Source organism: Culex quinquefasciatus, chromosome 3 (genome assembly GCF_015732765.1).
Source record: "Culex quinquefasciatus strain JHB chromosome 3, VPISU_Cqui_1.0_pri_paternal, whole genome shotgun sequence".
Lineage (NCBI taxonomy): Eukaryota > Metazoa > Arthropoda > Insecta > Diptera > Culicidae > Culex > Culex quinquefasciatus.
Genome location: NC_051863.1, coordinates 56,449,459 through 56,470,979, shown reverse-complemented (window position 1 = coordinate 56,470,979; position 21,521 = coordinate 56,449,459). Strand labels below are relative to the sequence as shown.

Here is a 21,521-nt window from a genome sequence, read left to right as displayed (position 1 = left end):
ACACAAAAGAGACAAAAATTATCACGAAAAAACAGGACTGCGCGTCCACCGAAGCACCGCACTTCTGATGGCATTATTCAATTATTATGCCCAATCACCTCATGCACACAAAGAGCGACACAAAAGAGACGAAAATTATCACAAAAAACAGGACTGCGCGTCCACCGAAGCACCGCACTTCTGATGGCATTATTCAATTATTATGCCCAATCACCTCATGCACACAAAGAGCGACACAAAAGAGACAAAAATTATCACGAAAAACAGGACTGCGCGTCCACCGAAGCACCGCAATTCTGATGGCATTATTCAATTATTATGCCCAATCACCTCATGCACACAAAGAGCGACACAAAAGAGACGAAAATTATCACAAAAAAAACAGGACTGCGCGTCCACCGAAGCACCGCACTTCTGATGGCATTATTCAATTATTATGCCCAATCACCCCATGCACACAAAGAGCGACACAAAAGAGACGAAAATTATCACAAAAAACAGGACTGCGCGTCCACCGAAGCACCGCACTTCTGATGGCATTATTCAATTATTATGCCCAATCACCTCATGCACACAAAGAGCGACACAAAAGAGACAAAAATTATCACGAAAAACAGGACTGCGCGTCCACCGAAGCACCGCAATTCTGATGGCATTATTCAATTATTATGCCCAATCACCTCATGCACACAAAGAGCGACACAAAAGAGACAAAAATTATCACGAAAAACAGGACTGCGCGTCCACCGAAGCACTTCTGATGGCATTATTCAATTATTATGCCCAATCACCTCATGCACACAAAGAGCGACACAAAAGAGACGAAAATTATCACAAAAACAGGACTGCGCGTCCACCGAAAGCACTTCTGATGGCATTATTCAATTATTATGCCCAATCACCTCATGCACACAAAGAGCGACACAAAAGAGACAAAAATTATCACGAAAAACAGGACTGCGCGTCCACCGAAGCACCGCAATTCTGATGGCATTATTCAATTATTATGCCCAATCACCTCATGCACACAAAGAGCGACACAAAAGAGACGAAAATTATCACAAAAAAAACAGGACTGCGCGTCCACCGAAGCACCGCACTTCTGATGGCATTATTCAATTATTATGCCCAATCACCTCATGCACACAAAGAGCGACACAAAAGAGACGAAAATTATCACAAAAAACAGGACTGCGCGTCCACCGAAGCACCGCACTTCTGATGGCATTATTCAATTATTATGCCCAATCACCTCATGCACACAAAGAGCGACACAAAAGAGACAAAAATTATCACGAAAAAACAGGACTGCGCGTCCACCGAAGCACCGCAATTCTGATGGCATTATTCAATTATTATGCCCAATCACCTCATGCACACAAAGAGCGACACAAAAGAGACAAAAATTATCACGAAAAAACAGGACTGCGCGTCCACCGAAGCACCGCACTTCTCAGCCTTTCCTCAGTAAGGTGAGGAAGGCAAAAACTCTAAAACAGATCAATTCTTAAAATATGTATCATAAAACACGTAGCGATTGCAAATTCGTTTTTGTTTTTCATTTAAGCTAGTTAAAAAAAAGTTTCAGTAATTCGTATGTCTTGCACTACAAGCAGCTACCTTAAATTTAAACACATATAAAATAAAATAAAAATATTGAAAAAAAATGTTTTTATTTGCCAAAGTTTGGTGATCAGAAAATCCAATCTCAAGATACCGACAGAATTTCGAAAAAAATCCATGTCACTTTTTTTTTGCAATGAGAAGTCAATTCGCGAAAACTCGAAAATTAAACACTTTGTTAAAAAAAAACGTGTTGTGGATATTTTTCGTTCCGCCAGTACAGGGTACATGTTCCCCAGGTTGAGAACCGCTGGTTTATAGGACCTATTAAAAAAACTCTCGATTTTGGCTTAACATGTATTTTTTTTGTAATCAAGACATGGTTTTAAGCATAACGGCGCTGTCGTGCTATCTTGTCGTATGTAGCTTTTTGACTTATCGAGAAAAACGCGATTCAATGTTTGACCAGTTGTCGCACTTACAGCAGTGTTCAGGGTGTGTCAAGATAGCACGACAATATTGAAACTTATTTCATATGAAGAATGACAACAATGCACGGAGTTTTTTTTCGGTTTTTATTGATTATCTCAGGATCCAAAAATTATTCTAAAATATAAAAAAATCCTGGGGAAGAAATCAAGATACACATTGTCATACATTATTTTGCCACAAATCTTTCAGCATACCCAGATGTAAAATTACCATATTTTTTACTGTGTACTTAAAACATTAAAAAGCAACGACGAATTCACTAAATCTTCAGTGGTTGGAGTCGGAGTCACCAGAAGCCGGAGTCGGAGTTGATTTTTGAGTCGCGTTGAATTAGAAATTCTAGTTAGATACAATATCGGTTGTTAATTTTTTGCTGTCCCATATCTTATCTGATCCAAATGCTGTTTAAATATTTACTGTGGAAATAGCTTTATTCCAAACGACTCTAAATAAGATACCACAAGGCACTCGTACGTCACCAGCTCATCAATTTGGTTCCCCTTGGACAGAAAATGATTTATCAAACTATTAGTACATCAACGACTCCTACAGCAGTGACCCGATCTCACTGTGTGTAAGCTCCCAGCCGTGATTCATGCCAGTGAGAAAATAAAGATCAACGCCCATTATTCATCTATCGGGGACACTTGCTACAAATGAAGATTAATTTATTTGTTTGACAATTCTCTCGGGTATCCGGCGACGCCCTCGGACTTCCCGGGAACCTCCCAGGTTCTTCTCTTCAGGAAAACCCGCGGTGGTTCCGTTCTGTACAGAAACAAAAACTCTCTCTCTCTCTCTGTTCCTCCGGAATGGAAACAATTTCGTCGAATTAGTTCTTGTCTTGCTGCCGACAATTTATCACGGAACACAACGCGAACAGAGCAAGAGTGAAAAATATGTACTTTGGGTGCTGCGACACTCTCGAATGATTCATGGAATGTTGGGCTGCCGCGCTCGGCTCTGAAACATGTGGAAAAAATAAAAGTGTGAACCAACACGAATTCCAGCTGTGCCCATGAGCAGTCTCGTCCAGGAAAAGCTGGCAGTCCTGCCGGGACGGGCTGCGGCCCGTCGAATCCGTAGCAATTCCGCATCGAAGGAACCTGTCAGCAGGTTTCATTCAACGATCACGCTGGGAATTGGAGTAAAACAAAAAAAAGGTACCGCGATAATTCTAAATTTACAATTGCCCCGAACTAATTTGGGCAGTCAAAAGCTGTTCAAACTGTGCGCGCGGCTCTCGTTCGTTTGGAGCGGGAAAACTGTGAATGAAAAGTGCATCCAAGTGGAAAAACATAAAAAGTAAACCAAAACGAATCCAAACATTTAGAATCAAACAATTAGTTCGGCTCAATTTATGGCGGGTGTCGCGCGCAAATGAAACGGCGATAATTTTAAATTAACAAGAAATAAATCTTGTCTCATCATCGTCACCCCACATCGTGGTGCTGCGCTTTCTGCATCGGTGCGTCGTAATTGGGAGACATTCGGGAGACTAATTAACTGCTGCTACTAAGGACCAACATCGCAGCGGTTGCGAATTTAGTAGCGTGCATTTCTGGATCTGGTGCTGGTTCTTCGGGATGAGCGAGCTCGAAGAAGTGGTGCGGTTTTGCTAATTTAATGTAATTTTGTTTTTAACGTGTTGGTTCCATGTTAAACGCAAGTCAAAATTCACTATAGATCATGACATCATAATTAATCCAGCTGACAAGGGGGCTGTAAATTATGTCGTACGAATGTTACAGTGATCTTTTGGAGTTTGATAAAAGTTTTGGAAATGAGTTGCGATTCATACAGAAACGTCAATATATTCGGTTTAAATATTAAGATTTTTTAACATAGGAAAAAAAAGTGGTAAGTAAAATACAAGCATTTTTGTCATAAATTAAATTCTTGTTTTAAATATTAGCCAATTCAGTTTGCATGAGAGCAATTCTCCACCAAAACCGGAGATGGAATTTAATTATATATTTTGATTTGGTTCAAACTTGCTGGGGTCCTTCTCTATCACCAAAGAAGCCATTTAGTGTCATAAGTTCACTAATACATGGTTCATACAATTTTGGCAGCTACAAAAATAGTACGTAAAATTTCGAAATTCTGTTATTTTTGAAGGAACTTTCTAATCGATTTGATTTCTTCGTTTTCATCAACTTTTTTCAAAATCAATTTTGAAATCCGTATTTTGTATGTGTATTTGTATAAAGATTTGTGACAATTTTTAAGCTGGCAAAAAGTTTTTTTTTCGCAAGTTTTGTCATTGAAATGTAGAAATTCTGGCTTGTTATTGAATTATCATATTAATAAATTATCATATTATCACACCGGCGAAAAATATGATAATAAATAACAAAAACCGTAAATTTCAATTTCAAATTTGTTTTGACATTGAAAACTGGAAAAACTGACTAATGTTTCGAACTTGTTGGCAAAAAATAAAGCAGTTTCTTTTCCTCATACTTTTTGACGATTTTTCCCATACAAACTTCAAGCAATTAAGACTAAAAAAATATAAAAATTACAATGTTCAAAATCGGCTGATTTTATAAAAAAAATCATGACGAAAATCGTAAAATATCGAAATTTTGTAAAAGACAGTTGCCGTCCTTATTGTGTCGACCATTGCCAACTTTGTCGAAGAACGGTAAACGATTCTAGGCACTCAAAAAACAAAAATAGTTGTTCCATCAAGGTTTATATTAAAAAATTTCGTGAACAAATCGTAATTTTATAAAAGAAATGTTGTCATATTAATTGTGTCGAACATTGTCAACTTTGTCAAAGAACATTCATGGTAATAAAAAAAAAGTTGTTTGAACATCACACTTCACACATAATCTACATAATTTTCTCTTAATTGTTGATTTTGACCAAGTTTACTTCCTAATTTTTTTTAAACGTTTTTAGAGGGCAAAAAGTGTCATAATTTTTTAATTAATTTTGTAAAATTTCAAAAACGTATGATATCAAAATAATTTTAAAAAAACATTTCAGAGATGTAAAACCTTTTATCTATTGACTTTTTCCAATTGATTTTCCAAATTGGTTAAGGTTTAAGAGTCGCTATAGTCCGTTAAAGTTGATGAAAAAAAATCTTTTTATACAAAAAGATCTTCTTCAAATCGCTAAAATCTCGTCAGGGTTTACTCAAATCGTTTTGCGGTCTTCGCCAAAGTTGCTTAGCATAATTTTTTTTTATAAGAAAATCACATTTGACAATGATCCGACTTATTTAACGCCACCTTCAGGTGGAATTTTGATTTTTTTGCTTTTCTCATACATTTATTTTTATTTTTTCCATACAAACTTCAACGATAAATAGCGACCCTTAAACCTTAACCAAATCGGCTCAAAATTGGCACAGTTATTTATTTTTACCTGAAGAATCAAGCCAAGGGGTATCTTCCAAGTAGAGCGTCCAATTTCCCGGGGTTACAAAATTCCCGGGAAACGGGAAATTTTTAACAAATTTATCAAATTTATCAAAAATTGATCTTATCCTGCTTCTGATTGATATTTTGCAACAAAATTGTATAGAACTGCAACTTTAATGTTCAAAATGAGTGTAGGGGTCAATTAATGGCTTGACTGCTTATAAAAATCATACAACTTTGTAAAAAAAATCTTATTATATCAATTGATTTTTTTTGTTAAGAAGTATTATTTTTTTAAATAAAATAGTAAATGAGTAAAATCCATGCTTCTTAACCATAAAAATGCTTTTAAATTTGTCTCTGTTACCATTTCATAGGAATATGTTTAAGAATAACGTTGACTCATAAAACAAAAAAAAAGCATGCAGAAATTATGTTTTTCATGGCAAATAACTTGTTCTAGACCGTAATTTTATCAACAAAACTCATTTTAAGGATTTTTAGGCAAAATTTTGACTTTTTATCAATTTCACCAAAAATTTATAGGTATATTGTTAAAAAACTTATAAACTATGTTAAGTAAAGGTGGGTCTCGTGGCGCAGGGGTAGCGGCTTCGGCTGCCGATCCCGATGATGCTATGAGACGCGGGTTCGATTCCCGCCTTATCCACTGAGCTTCTATCGGATGGTGAAGTAAAACGTCGGTCCCGGTTTCTCCTGTCTCGTCAGAGGCGCTGGAGCAGAAATCCCACGTTAGAGGAAGGCCATGCCCCGGGGGGCGTAGTGCCAATAGTTTCGTTTTTTAAGTAAAATTTATACATTGGTTTTCTTTTTCTTCTTAAAAACTTATCAGCAACCTTAGTGATTGTGTAAAATTTGAACACATTAAATCTGATTTTAACAACAAATATTTTGTACAAAGTCACCCCAATATGCTAAATACAATTTTCAACGCCACTAGTTTTCAAATACTATTGAAAACATTTTTTTCCAGCAATAGTGCATGGACCTTGAGTGGCCTACCTCAGTACATGTTTTACAAATTAATAATCTTGAGACAAACCTTACCAGTTGGAAAAAAAAATATAAAAACAGAATGAAATCCTATCATTGATACCCCGTTTTTCTTATAAGTTCAATATGCACAGTAGATTAAAATGAATAAAATTAAGTTAGGTTCTCTCATTTATATTTTTGCAAATTAAAAAAAATTAGGACCAAAAAGTAAGAAAAATGTATACTTCCGCTTGAATTTCGGGAATTCCCGGGAAATTTTTAAATTTAAAAAACGGGAAATATTATTTTTTGGGAAATCCCGGGAATTTTTTTCCCGGGACGGGAAATTGGACACTCCAAGATTTCCATTTTTTTTTAAATATTTCCTTTTCAGGAACGTAACAAAAATGTAACAGGCAAAAACATTTTTTTTTGCAATAGGTACCGTAAACTGGGTTCAATTGGGACACATGGGGCGAATTGGGACAGCAGTTTTAACCATGTTGGAGCACAATATTTTGATTTTTCTAGTTGGTTTCGGTTAGGACAGACTCAGGCCAACAAAATGTGTACATCCATTTCCAAATTTAAAAGCTTTAAGTGCTCTAAAACTGCTGTCCCTATTAAGACTGTAGTCCCGATTCACCCCAGATTACGGTACCTATGGTTGTAAAACAACTGGATTTTAAAACAATTTTTCATACAAATGATGAAACTGTGTTTGTAGAAGCATTTTACGTATAGTGATTATTTTTTTCATTTCAATTTATTATATCTGGACCCTGAATTCTGAACCATCATTGACAGTCATTGCCCCAAAAAGGAAAGACACCATCTACCTCCTTAGTTGTTTCAACTTTTTTTTATTTTGAAATAAAAAGAAAACGTATTTCTGTTACTATTTGTGTTTTTTTAAACATGAAAAATGCCCAATATCGCATATGTGTCCTTTTAAGATTATGTTTATTGTAGTATATTGTACACTTTCAAACTTTAATACTTTCAAACATGACATGATCTAAGATATTTTGCATTAAAATTATAAAAAAATAGTTATGCTTTAGTTTATACTTGTTGACAGAAAGTACAGACAGATAGGTTAACTGAAATTAAGAAACATTCTTGGAACATTGATTATAAGCAAAGGAAAGTGCTTTCCTTTTTTCTCGATCCCATTCCGTCTTCAAACACTTCTTGGAACTCTCGAACCCAACCTGCGAACGATTCCCATGTGTTGTTGCATCAGCTGGACAATCAATTAGGCATTTCAAACAGCGTCTAATTAATGATTGTTTGTATCGAAATCGCAGTCCTGTGTTTAAGGCGATCCATCGCCATTCGGAAAGGTACCCTCTCTCCGGCTCCTCCCGGGCCACCGATATGGATCAACTCTATTTGGAGTTCCAGCGTATAGAGGGTGTCTCAGAGCCCGGCCCTGTCCGGGTGGATTTGTGTGATGCGCGCTGCTACTGGTCTTGGACCGGAGAAGACGACTGTTTATTTTACCGAAAGACTTCAAGATATATACAAAGTGTGAGAGCCAACGACGACCGAGACAAAATCAGTCGGAAGGCAGCGAGAGGAAAAAATCCTCTAATTACAACATAAATATTTGCCCGAGACATGACATTGTAAATTATGAGCCTTTGGCAGAAAAAGAAGAAAACGACACTAAACCACGGAGCGCTTGGTGTTCTGAACCCTTGAAGTGGTGTAGCTGATGACTTTGTGACTACGATATCGATACACTGACTGCTGCTGTGGACAGCATCGTAGAGGGTCACAGCGTGACGACTGCGCACGCGAGACGTCTGGTCTAGTGTGATATGATGAGTAAACATTTGGAATTAACACTCTACCTGGGAGGAAGCATTGTAAACATATTTTGGGTTAATTTGGGTCGTTTTATTGACTTTTATTAAGTAGATGCTAATTTACTAGAAATTGACAGCAACTCGCAAATTCTTCAATAGTTTCCAATAGTTGGATTCCATTCACGAGGGTACAACATTGTACACAAATTCTTACCACTTTGGAATAATTGATGATTTGTTTCCGTTGTTGGTGCCACTAGATATACTTTGAATTGCGGCAAAGTGCTTCCGTAAGTGCGCTGTTGATTTAATTGCAAAACAAAATAATCCAACGGGATGATGTTTGGTTAGTAGTGTCTGGTGATGAAAGTTGCAGTGATTTTAAGAAGACTATGGTGAATATGCAATTCGATTGGAATTTTAGTGCTGGTTGCTATTCGTTACGTAACATTGATGGACGTACCAAATCTACTATTTTATGTTTTAAAATTTGTCTTTAGGTATTTTTAGTATTGCATGTATTTTTTTTTCGTAAGATTGAAAAAAAAGAGAAGTGGGCAATTATTTGTCTACTCGCAAAGGCAAGGGTATAATTCTGGTCTAAAATTGAATTGACTCAGAATCAAAAACTGATAAAATGTGAAATGTCATTAATATCCAGTTTTCTCATCACAGCTTTTGATTTTTTTTTTTGTAATGAGCCATAAAGTAAAATGATCTGGCAATTCCATCTCAAAATTTTGAAAGCACATACCAGTAAATTTTATGAAATTGATGTTCAATGGGATCAGCAAAGTACCTTGAAAAATTAAAAATTCTCAAAACGAGAAACGTAGAAAAAAACACTGGCAAATCGTTTGTAGGGTATCAAATTGTTCTCCTTTGGACTTATTTTGTAGACATTTCAATGCTGGTTTTACAAAATGCCATAATTTTTGGTCTTCATTTGTAGGAATTTCAATGCTTTTTTTTTCAAAAATGAAAAAAGCAACATGTTTGAAACTTATTTGGAGATCTGCGAGCCACTTTTTTTTAAATGTCAAAAAATGTGATCAAATTGCCCTAATTTTTAATTTTGTCTATGCTTGACGCTCAAATTTTTGCGCATATTATTTTGGATAAATAGCTAGCTGATAAGGCTTCATCCATAAAGTATGTCACGCTCTAGGGGGGAGGAGGGGGGGGTAAATTTTGGCTGATTTTAGCGTGACGTACTTTATGGATGAAGCCTAATGTCGTGTTTCAAGAATGACGGTTGCATGCTATGTTGTAAAACGACCATTCAGTACTTTTCGTAAAAATTGATTTCAAAGTTTGTTGGAAAATATTTTTAAAACTATGAATGATGGAGTCAAACTTATAGATACAATCGGTACATTAGATTCGTTGAACTGGTTACACCAGTTCAAATATACAGTTAATAATTGATCAATAATGTAAACAAAATCTGCAAAACACGTATCACCAGTGTTTTTTGAAAGTGAAAAAATAACAACGTGTCACAAGTGTGCACATAAATCACATGCTAACTAACTTAGAGTAACCAACAAAAACAATATATTTTCAAAATCAAAAGATCCCATTTCCTTAAAACAAAGTATATCAATATAAATTTGAGAAATGTCAGTATTTTTTCTCATTTTCACCTCAAATGCTTTGAACTGTTGATAGCAATGTATTTTATTGTATTGATAGTCGACTATCTGGTTGTCAATATCGAAGAGACCATCAAGCAAGGGAAGTGTCAGTTTACAAAACGAAGCAAAATGAATACTCGATTCACTGTTTCTCTAATGCCCACAGAGAATTATGATAACGTCCAACAAACAAAAAACAAGATTTACCCCTGACTCAAGGCGGTTTTAAGAACGCCCAAAAAGCAAAAATTGAAAATTAGTATAACCTTTGAACCTTTTTAAAAAAGAAAAAAAACTTTAGACGTGCATGTCAAACTTCCTTCAAAAAATTGTGCTGGAGAACACAAATCTACATGGAGAAAAAAGAGTTTACCAAATCGTGAATATGCGCTCATGAAAATTGGAACCATGAACACAATGTTCAAATCCCATGGGACGTTTTTAAAAAAAGTGACATGCAATTTGAACATTTTGTTCATGGTTCTCATATTCATGAACGCATGTTCACAATTTTGGAAACTCTTTTTTCTCCGTGTAAGGATTCATTTTTTGAAGGGAAGAAAAAATAATTATGAGATAAAGTCTAGTACAACTTTTGACAAAAACAACCATTTATTCACAAAATCGCTTGAAAATCCGAGGCGACCTATGGAATGCTAACATTAGCATTGAACATGTTAGTTTTAAGAAATTTGAGCAATTCTCTACCATAACCGGAAATGGATTTTATTTGTATTTTTTTTTATTTGGCTCAAACTTTCTGGGGCCTTTCCTATGACCAAAGAAGCAATTTTGTGTCATTGGTTCACCCTTAAAAGTCTCCATACAATTTTGGCTCCATACAAAAATGGTACGTAAATATTCAAACAGCTGTAACTTTTGAGTGAATTTTCTGATCAATTTGGTGTCTTCAGCAAAGTTATAGGTATGGTTCAGGACTATTGAGAAATAATAGGTACACGGAAAAAAATTGTCGATTTTTTATTAACTTTTTTTTTACAAAAACTCAATTTCCCAAAATACGTATTTTTGATTTTCGAGATTTGTTGATATGTTTTAAGGGACAACAATTTGCAACTTTTGAGCTATAAAGAAGTATGGTCAAAAAATTTGCCGCTGAGTTATACTCGTCTTCATCTTTTTATGTCTACTGTATAAATATTGTTTCCGAAAAGATCGAAAAATTTCACGAATGTTTCATTTTTTTACATTGAAAATTGGACTATTAACTAGTTGCTGAAATATCGGCATTATAAATTGGAGGGTTGTTTTGGTGAGACTAAGAAAATTTAAATTTTCCTGTTTTTTTTCCTTCAAGCTGCTGTATCTCAGAAACCAGAGGTCCAATCTTTAATGTGACAATTTTTTAGCAAATTTCCTGAGCTTTTTGAAAAAAATATTATAGATGGTCACTCATGGTCAATATTTAAAAAAAAACGTTACTTAATCCACCTTTAGGTGGTTGGTGCCTTCCTCTCATCTATAGTGATTTCAATCCTCCTACCTACAGACTTTTTGTCAAGATTATACAGACACGGCCTTTGAGGAAAATGGCATCCCTCTACACGGCTTTTTCGTGGCGATCAGACCCGACCAGTTGTAGAGACCCTAAATAGGGAGACTGGTCGAACATTGCTAAATTGATCTGGCAACGTATGTTTTGAGCTTGCCAACACTGCCAAGTTTTGCTGGGCGTAAAGGCAAATGCTCGTTTGGATACGTCAAACTCGTGTCTGTTTGGGTACGTCAAATTCACTTCGACCAGTCTCCCTATTTAGGGTCCCTAACCAGTTGAGGTTATGTGAATTTAGACCATTTTTTAAACTGCTTGTAATTTAAGATAGGTAAGTCAGGTCTTGAAAATTCTTACTCCACCTAAAAGGTCTTCTCATATGCTTTCTAAAAATATATAACATGTGAGGGTTTCATGAAAAAAACACCCTTTTTACCATAATTTTAATTTAATATGAAACAGTTTTTTTAACATAACTTTACATGATAAAACTGCATGAATTTAGGGGACGTTAAGACGGATCGATTAAAACCTTTCCGGCCAAAATCGGTTGAGCCTGTGACGAGATATTCCAGTGACATTGATTTGGTACACATGTATACATACAGCCAAACACACAGACATTTGCTCAGCTGGTGATCCTGAGTCGATATGTACATATGAAGGTAGGTCTAGGAGGTCTAACTAAAAAGTTCATTTTCCGAATGATTTTATAGCCTTTCCTCTGTAAGGCGAGGAAGGCAAAAACGAAAAACTTCAAATATTTCGCTGAAATCAAACTTTTGGTGGCTATATCTTGAAAACGGAGCCCTTTATCAAAAAATCTGTACTTTTAGTAGTTTTCGATTGCAAATTCAATTTTACATAAAAAAATGAAGTCGAATTTTTGTTAGCATAAAATTTCGATTTTTCCAAAAAATCAAATCGGCAAACTTTTTTTTACCGTGTACCTATTATTTCTCAATAGTCCTCAACAACATCTACAACTTTGCTGAAGACAATAAATTGATCAGAAAATTCAATCAAAAGTTACAGCTGTTTTAATATTTACGTACCATTTTTGTATGGACAGCAGCCAAAATTGTATGGGTGAACCAATGACACAAAATAACTACTTTGGTCATAGGGAAGGCCCCCACAAAAAATGATTCAAATAAAAATTACAACAAATAAAAATGGTCGAAATCGGCCGAGAATTTCTGATATACTGTCACTGAAACTGCTTTTTAAGATATCTGCAGTTTTTTTTTTAAAGTCGTATAAACCAAATTTTCAGTTTTTATTTATTGGGTGTTTTTAAAACCCCTGATTCAAGGTGGTTTCAAAAAACACCCAAAAAGCAAATACGGGAAATTTGGTTCATTGGACCATTTAAAAAAAATTCCAGATATTAACTAAAGTCCAGGAGATTCTAAAAAGGGTAGTTTTTGGATGAAACCACATCATTTTGACTATTTTTAGAAAGGTACTCAGAAAAAAATAATGTAAATTTGAAAGCTTTAATTTTGGAAGGTTGAATATTACCTCTTTTATGATGTAATTTTACCTCAATTTAGACTGAAAAAGTGACATTACACCAGAAAAGTGGTAAAATTACACATTTCCAGAGGTAAAATTACACCTTTTTTCTGACATAAAAGATGTACCCCTTCCCAGATGTAATATTCAAATACTATGATACTATGATTTTTTTTTCTGTGTATTTGATAAAGAAAATCTGACAACCCTATAATAAATTGTGAGCACTTAATTCTTCTTTCTACATTCCACTGGTGCCGAGCTCATTAATTTTTAGAGACATGATGCCCGGATCCATCTTGTAACACGTCGTTAGATGAATAAATAAAGATTGAAGATCTGGAAACCCCAAGAGAAACCTCTTTTAATCGACTTTTCGTGTGCAGATCGCCAAAAAAAATCCTTTATTTCATATCACCAAGTATGCGCCCAAAATTTGGTGTTGTCCCCAAGGTCACAACAAACAGCTCCATTATTCACCTTCCATTTCCTTCATCGGGGTGGATCCATTTTTGTACGGCGACGCCGTGTTCCAGTACTCGGGCGCCGTTGTCACAGAGGCCGTCGGCGCGTAATGGTGGTGGAAGTCACCGGCCATATCCACCGTCGGCCCCGTACCAGTGTCGTACGACGAGGCAAGTCCCACCATACTGGGACCATGGCCGCCGTCGGAGTGTCGCAGGCCGCCAAAATCCAAGTGATGCATTGTGGAAGTAAGCACAGACCACGTGGCGGTAAATCAATCGACGATCGTGTCACAAATTTTCGCACTCTTTAAGCAGCTTTCAGCACCACCCGTGGATGTTATCACGAAACGATTATTTCCGTTGAAAGGTCGCGGGACTCTTTACGGGACACCCCTGAACACATAACACACAGGACAGATCATAAGGCACTTCGTTTCACAGCTAGCCGGTGATCAACACCTAATTGTCTCGCACTTTCACAGAAATTTTCACACCTCGCGGCGGCGGCGGTCGTTCCGCGGCGCACATAAAGTACACGACGAACTAGAACCGGCCCCAGGCCAGGGCGGTTTCTTCAATTGGAAATTGGTCTAAGCACCGATCCGATGGCCGGCAAATAAACACAAACACAGCAGACTTTCCGGCCGAGAACAATAACAATAATAATTAAACGCTCAACGGATTAGCAGTGGCCAACCCCCAACCCCCTTGGAGAATGGTTCCGCCGGAGAAACGGCCATTAAGGTGTGCCACAACTACTGGCTGGGAAATCACCCTAATAAAATTATCACGTCTCAGAACGATCCGCGCGCGATCCCGACTGACTGACTAATTTTTCTGACTTGCGAGATTTCGACGAGGAAAATGCGCCCCCGAGGCCGTTGAGGAATCGTAGAGGGATCTGGGAAAACGATCACGCGCTGAGTTTTCCCGCGCGCACCAACACTGTGAAACGATCGCCTTCTTCTTGAGCTCAGGATGATCGCGCGAAGAACAGAGATGATCGGAGAGATGGGTGAGGAAATTGCGGGCGCCAAAAAGAGAAAGATGAGAACGGTTGGTTCTGTGTTGAAGACGAGGGCGGATGGGACAGACTTTGAGGAGAGGGCACTGTGGGAGAATGTTTTTGCAAAGTTGTCAGGCTAAAATCTGAATTTACCGTTCGAAATATGGATTTTTATTGTTTGGATTGTAAACACAAAAATTGATAACAAATATTATTTTCAAATTCATGGTGTGGACTTCCCTGAATCCTTTTATATCCATTCATACACCCAAAACTGGCAGCGCTAGTCCGAGAGAATGATGGTTTCGAGTCAAGAGAATAGTGGTACCATTCACGGACGCAAAGAACACAGCTCGAGATGGGCAATAGAACTATTCTCTCGAGGTTCATTTGCAAAAAAAGTTCATCCGTCAAACAAAAAACCAAAAGTGTTGACAACGGGAATCGAACCAGAGACCTTTGACAAACCAATCCAATGACCTAGCTGCCTCGGCCACCACAGCTTGGTGACCAAGGAGAAGTCAGAAGTCGATGTATCACACTTGTTGGAGATTTATTGATTCAACTAACGAATGAACTCATTTGTTATGATGGTGTGAGTTGGTACCATTATTCTATCGATTTTGGCACTGAGCCCTCAATAAATTTTGAGAGAACGATTATCTCGACTCTGAATTTTGGGTGTATAGTCAAAATAGTAAGGTTTATAGTTTTACGACTCTATTTTTATTAAAATACATAGAGAAGAGAAGAGAAGAGTGTATATATTTCTTCTTGGTTTTCAAATTCATGAAGACAATTCACGGTTTCGAGAGTTGACTTTTTTCCGTGAAGATCCAGAAAAGATGAATTAAAATTTGTTGTAATCATAAGCCCAAAAATATTTTTTTTGAAATAACCAGAATTCATCAAACATGGCCTATACAATCCAGACTCGAATATCCGAAGGCCTCGGAAAAATTTCATTTCGGATAATCGAACTTCGGGTAATCGAATCATGAAAAAAAAGATTCGTTGTCTTTTTAATTTATTCTCGTGCCAAAATGTGACCCCTAAATTGCGATAAAGTGATTTAGAAACTTCAAATCCAAGATGGTGACCAAAATGCCGGAGGTTACGAACTCTAATTGTTAAGAACAAAAAAAAATAGCGGTTCATCAAATTTGAAGTAGGTTCCACTAGTTCTTTAACTGAAATAAACAAGCTCTCTTTTACAAAATCTGTCGTAATTGGAAATTCAAAGCCAACAAAAACGAAGTTGCTATGGCAAGCTCAGGAAGTGTGATGAAAAATCACTGTGATAAAAAGGTACTGTGATGAATTTATTGAGGCAAGACTCTAGTAAAGTGCAAAATGCGCAATACAAGAAAAAAGTTTGATTGTCCCATACGGGTAAACGAACTTTGGTTAACCCTCTGCCCAATTTTTTCCATTTTTTTTTATTTTTCTCGTGTTTTGAGCAACTTTTGTTCTGCGAAAAACTGTACTTCTCAGTTGTATGTTTTTGTTTAATTTGTAGTATTTTAATTTCCATTCATCTTGTTCAGTTTGTGTTAATTTTTTTTGTAGTATTTGGTTTATTCTACCACCTCCTATCATTACATTTTGCCTTTCTAATTTATTCATGTATTTACAGTCACCTTTTAATTTATTTTTATTTTTCACATTTTTTGCTATAGAATTACACCATTATCATTTGAATTGTAAAAAAATGCGTAGAGTCATAGTCTGGGACACTACAAAAATTACTGCATACTTATTTTTATTACTTAAAAATGTAGGAAATGGTAGTAAAAAACACAGCCAAAGTTGACCCCTAGAAAAATGTCATTTTAATAAACATTTAAAAGGTCACATAAAACAAGTAAAACTTTTAACCCGAAAACATTCTTAAATTTTAAGAGTTCTTCTTTCCAATGCTTTTTAAAGATCAAAAATTGGTTGAAAAATGGATTTATGCAGATTCTTTTAATCGAAGCCCGACTAGAGGCATGGTTGGGTTGTAGAGGGTTAATCAAAACCTCTTACTTTTTTTCGATTTCCAGTTTGATTAAATATCTAAAATAAAATAATGTACCCGATCAAATTTTAAACTATCATCGGAAATATAAATTTCCTAGAAATCTGACAATTTTGAATGTTTATCTCCAAATTTAACATTTGGTCCTCTTTAACAAATCCGACAACGACGATAACGATAAACTCAAACCTTCGAAATGTTGAATTATTTCTCTTCTTTTGACCACGAAAAACTCCTCGCACCCACTGTGCACGTTCTACCACTAACGCTGGTCTGGTCTGTGCGCGTCGTGATCAGGGAAAACAAATGTGTGAAAAAGAGTGAAAGTGGGAAATCTTGCGCGCTTGGCTGGCGCGATCGAGATCATCTGCTTGTTTCTTGCGCGAGAATGTGACACCGTGAGGGAGTGAGACGCAGCCAGAGATTCAAACGTGAGAAAGAGCGAGATAACCACAGTGTCTTCACTTCACACCCAAAGTCTTGCGCGCGGGTATTATTGGAATGACGAAAGATTCTCCTCGCTGGGTTTTTGTTTTGCTTTATTATTATAGTTTATTTTTTGGGTGGCAGTGTGTGTGCGAGGAAAAGTTGGCAAACGAAAGGGTAGCCTCTGGGAAGGTGACAATTTGAAATAATTTTGTTACGGTCGTTTAGAAGTGTGAAGGGATTTAGATGATTCTCGTTAAGCTTTATTGGTTAATCAAAAATTTAAGAAAAGAAGAAAAAGAGGGAAAAATCAATATTACTAAATGATTGATTACGGTTGATAAGATTTCCACGAACTCTCAATTATTTTTTATTTGATTTTTTATCTTCCTCACTGAAGAACTACAATCCTACACAGAAAAAAAAATCAATTCTCGTAATCGTAAATTTTGTTCACGAATGTGAGAACCACGAAGGAATTTATTCATGAGTATGGTGCATTTGCACTATAAACGTGAATTGCACTAATTTCGCATTCGTGAATTTAAGGCACGATTTCGAGAATTGGTTTTTTCAGTGTACTATCTCTAAAAAGGCATTCGCAAACACATGTACTAGGGATAATTGTTATTAATTTAGCTTAGAATGCTTTAATTGAAGATGAGTTAGGCCGTTGCAAATACTTTTCGAAGTTTATATCGGCCGAAAAATCAGGCTGCAAAAAATATGTTTTCAAAAAACTTAAAAATTGCAGTGTATGAAAAAGCGCAGTTCTCTCAGATTTCGGTCATTCGATTTTTTTTGTATTTTTTAATCCGACTGAAACTTGTTTGGTGCCTTCGGTATGCACAAAGAAGCCATTTTGCACCATTAGTTTGTCTATATAATATTTCATACAAGTTTGGCAGCTGTCCATACAAAAATTCAAAAATCTGTATCTTTTGAAGGATTTTTTGATCGATTCGGTGTCTTTGGCAAAGTTATAGGTATGGATAAGGACTACACTGAAAAAAAAAATGATACACGGTAAAAACATTTTTGATGATTTTTTATAATACTCAATGTTTGGCCCTTTTGAAATGTTGTTGTTTTCGAAATGATTGGACAATTTCACGAATGTTTCATATTTTAACATTGAAAATCGGACCATTAGTTACTGAGATATCGACATTAGAAAATGGTGGGTTGTTTGGGTGAGACTTACAAAACGTCAATTTTCTCGTTTTTAATCACTTGCATGGCAATATCTCAGCAACTAAGGGTCGTATTAACAAAGTTCAAAAAAGAAAAATATAGAGAATTTTCTCATCATTAAAAAATATTTTTTTCAAGGTGGGCAAACATGTGCACTAATTTAAAAAAATTAAAAACTTTGACTATTTTCAAAAAAGTTACCTATAAATGGCTTTAACTTGAAAACGGTGCACTTTATCAAAATTTTACTGGAAGTACTGTTTGATTGCAAATTTGATTTTACATTGGATTTTTTTTGAAAAGTTGGCATTTGATGTCCCGTAAACATATCAGAAAATAAAAAGGTGTTGTTTTTTGCAAATCAAGTTTTAGTGATCAAAAGTTAAATAAAAAATCACATTTTTTTTTACCGTGTATCATTTTTTCAGTGTAGTCCTTATCTATACCTATGACTTTGCCGAAGACACCAAATCGATCAAAAAATTACTTCAAATGATACAGATTTTGGAATTTTCATACATCATTTTTGTATGGACTGCTGCCAAATTTGTATGGAAAATTATATGGACAAACTAATGATGCAAAATGGCTTCTTTGGGCATATCGAAGGCACCAAAAAAGTTTCAGTCGGATTATAAAATACAACAATTAAAATTCTCAAAAAAGACCGATTTCGTAGAGAATTGCTCAAAAGCTAAATCAACTGAAAACAATATGAAACGCATTTTTATGGATTGATAACGATATTTAATATGTTTGGACCAGCTTAAAATATTTAGATTTTTTTTATGAACTAACTATGTACAGCACCGTAAAAACTTTTTTTCGCAAAAATATACGTTAATACATACATGGGACCATCCATATATCACGAGGACACCCTGGGGTAGGGGAGGGTCTTAAATTTCAAAAAGTCTCCACGTGGTTTATGGATGTACCCCATATTTTGGAAACTAATGATTGCAAAGCAACTTCGTAAGTGGAAGGTGATAGGTTCGATTCCTGTCTGACTCGGCAAAGTCAGATTCCTTCAAAGAATAAATCTACTCACTGGGAATCCTGACCGGGAGGGGATTGGTTTCGAGTATCTATCTATATGATGATCTCCTGGGGGTCTTGTTGGAAGAGTCTTCCTTCCTTCCTTCACTCGTTCTGGTGTGGTTGGTTGGTCATCTTCCCGGTCAATTATCCACTCAACCACCGCTATCTTTTTCTAGCGGGGGGAGCGGCGTGCGTGTGTGTGTGATAATTAATTACCGAGGTTCTGGTGCTCCCAGAGGGAGCAAGGGGGTTCAATTGCCACCGAAAAATCGGTGGCGAGGTGACCGGGCGGGATTCGATCCCTGATCGTCTGCTTGGAAGGCAGATCGCGACTCGTACCGGGATGATGAAGTTTAATAAACCGGACAGGTGTATTAGGCATTTTGAAACACTTTTCTCTATTCAAATATTGAAACCGAGGCTTGTAATTTAATTTAATCACTCTTTTTTAATATTTGCCTCTTGTCAGAGTCGTTTGGCATAAATATCAAAAAAAAAAACTTAACCTTTTTTTGTCATGCTTTTGTCTCTATCGATCCCATAAAATTTTCATCATGTTTATTGGCCATTGTCTAAAACAAACTCTTTTCTTCTATCAAAACCAAAAACTTAGTTGATCAATTCTCTACGAAATCGGACTTTTTTGTTTAATTTTAATTTTTGTAATTTTTCAATCCGGCTGAAACTTGGTATGCCCAAAGAAGCCATTTTTCATCATTATTTTGTCCATATAATTTTTCCACAATTTTCAACTAAATCGAACCAACTCATCCTTTTTTTTACCACAGTTTCGCCTCAATTTTCTAACTACGATATCTCTGGAATTACAAATTTTAAAATGTTGATCCAGGTTGATAATATTAAAGAAAATCAAAAGTAGTATCGATTGGAGCAGTCCATTTTCCGATTTTTGTTTTTTTTTACTGTTTCATGTGTGTGTGTTCTGCAAAAGATACCTTGTTGTATGACTTAACTTTGAAAGCAGTTATAAAATGAAGGTTGTTAAAAAAAACGCGACAAAGACGACACTTTGGAGTGGTGTCTTGAAAAAGGGGGTGTTCACAATTTAGTATAAATTTGATTATAGAAGTGACATTTTTGCAAGAAATTCAATTAATTGATCCAGAACTGTACAATGCAATGTTTGTTGACAACTTAATTTTATTGATAAAAAGTTGGGTTTCAATATTAAAGATGCTAGCCGAATGTAAGAATCTATAAATACCCAACTGTTACAAGGTAGTGTGCCTAACACAAATGTTACCATTGAGCAGCACGTGTTATCGTTACTGCAAGCTAAATTTCACCGCTCACAGCGGTGGGCTTGTTATGCCGACAAAGCAAACCTAAACAGGACTTTCGGCAAACGGATTTCCTTGAACCGCTCACTCAAAAATCTATCGCCATATTCCACCGCGATAAAGCAGCGGCTTATTACAATACCGCCACGAGAGAACACAACATAACCCCGTCGGAATTTCGGTTCGTGTTTCAGAAGCACCAGAAAATAAAATTAACTACCGTTTGGTATAAATATTTAATATTCCTCCCAGCAGTCCGAAAATAACACTCGGCTCGTTACTGATGGTTTTAAATTTTTATTATGAAATATAAAATATTACTTCCATTATGACTTTTACAAACTCGCTTCCCTTGCGCGTTCCCTCGTCACTCACTCATCACTACCGCCTCTCCTCTCATACTCATACTCTTCCCTCGCGAGATGCTCTTCCCTCTGATGCTCATCTCTCTGATTATTACTCATCAGTTACGCGGCATTTTAGTGCTTCTGGCGGGCGCGCGCGCTCGCGGCATGTTCCCGTGGTCCCCGGTCACAACTTGACTTTTCCGGCCTGGGCCGCTTATAGGTGTTCGATCAACTCGATCACTTTCGGTGGCGTTGGCCCAGACCTAACGCAAAACCCCAATCGAACGAGAGCATCACCTCGCCAAGATCATCACTGAGATACTCCGACCGACCCGCCGTCCTCGTCGTCGTCGTGCATTCAACAAACTACGTCACAGGAAGACTCGTACGACCTGCTGAAAGATGGCTTTATTTCACACTTTTCATTTCATGCATTTCTACTTAGGAATATTTTCGTTCGTTTGAGAACCGACTCGTGTTCTTCGTTGGCCTATAGCTTGGTTTTGGCTGTCTGTCTGTCTGTCTGTCTGGATGTATCTTTGAAGAAATGCTTCGCCACAGACTCGCTACTAATGTCTTTAGATTTTGTATGAGGTTTTATAGTCCGTGCCTGTTTGGCTTAACCCTTCAAAACATTACTCCAAAAGATGAGAATAGTAAAACTCTATAAAGCGAAATGAGAAAAAATTTCAATTCCACTAATCTTACTGAAAAATGTTTTTAAATTCATAAAACTTGTGGATGCGGACGGCAAAGGGTTAAACCAGAAGCCAGAGCAATTGAACGAACGGGCCTTTTTGCGGTCC

The 21,521-nt window shown here is 36.5% G+C and overlaps 1 protein-coding gene across 1 annotated transcript in view; it reads right to left on the bottom strand.

Annotated features, from left to right (window-relative positions):
- Window positions 1-14,211, bottom strand: part of LOC6039735 (T-box transcription factor TBX1) — a 39,717-nt gene extending 25,506 nt beyond the window's left edge. The window contains exon 1 of the mRNA XM_038263288.1: window positions 13,394-14,211. Within this exon, the coding sequence (XP_038119216.1) occupies window positions 13,394-13,619 (226 nt within the window). The 5' untranslated portion in view covers window positions 13,620-14,211. The remainder of the gene's footprint in view (window positions 1-13,393) is intronic.
- Window positions 14,212-21,521: the final 7,310 nt, after the last annotated feature.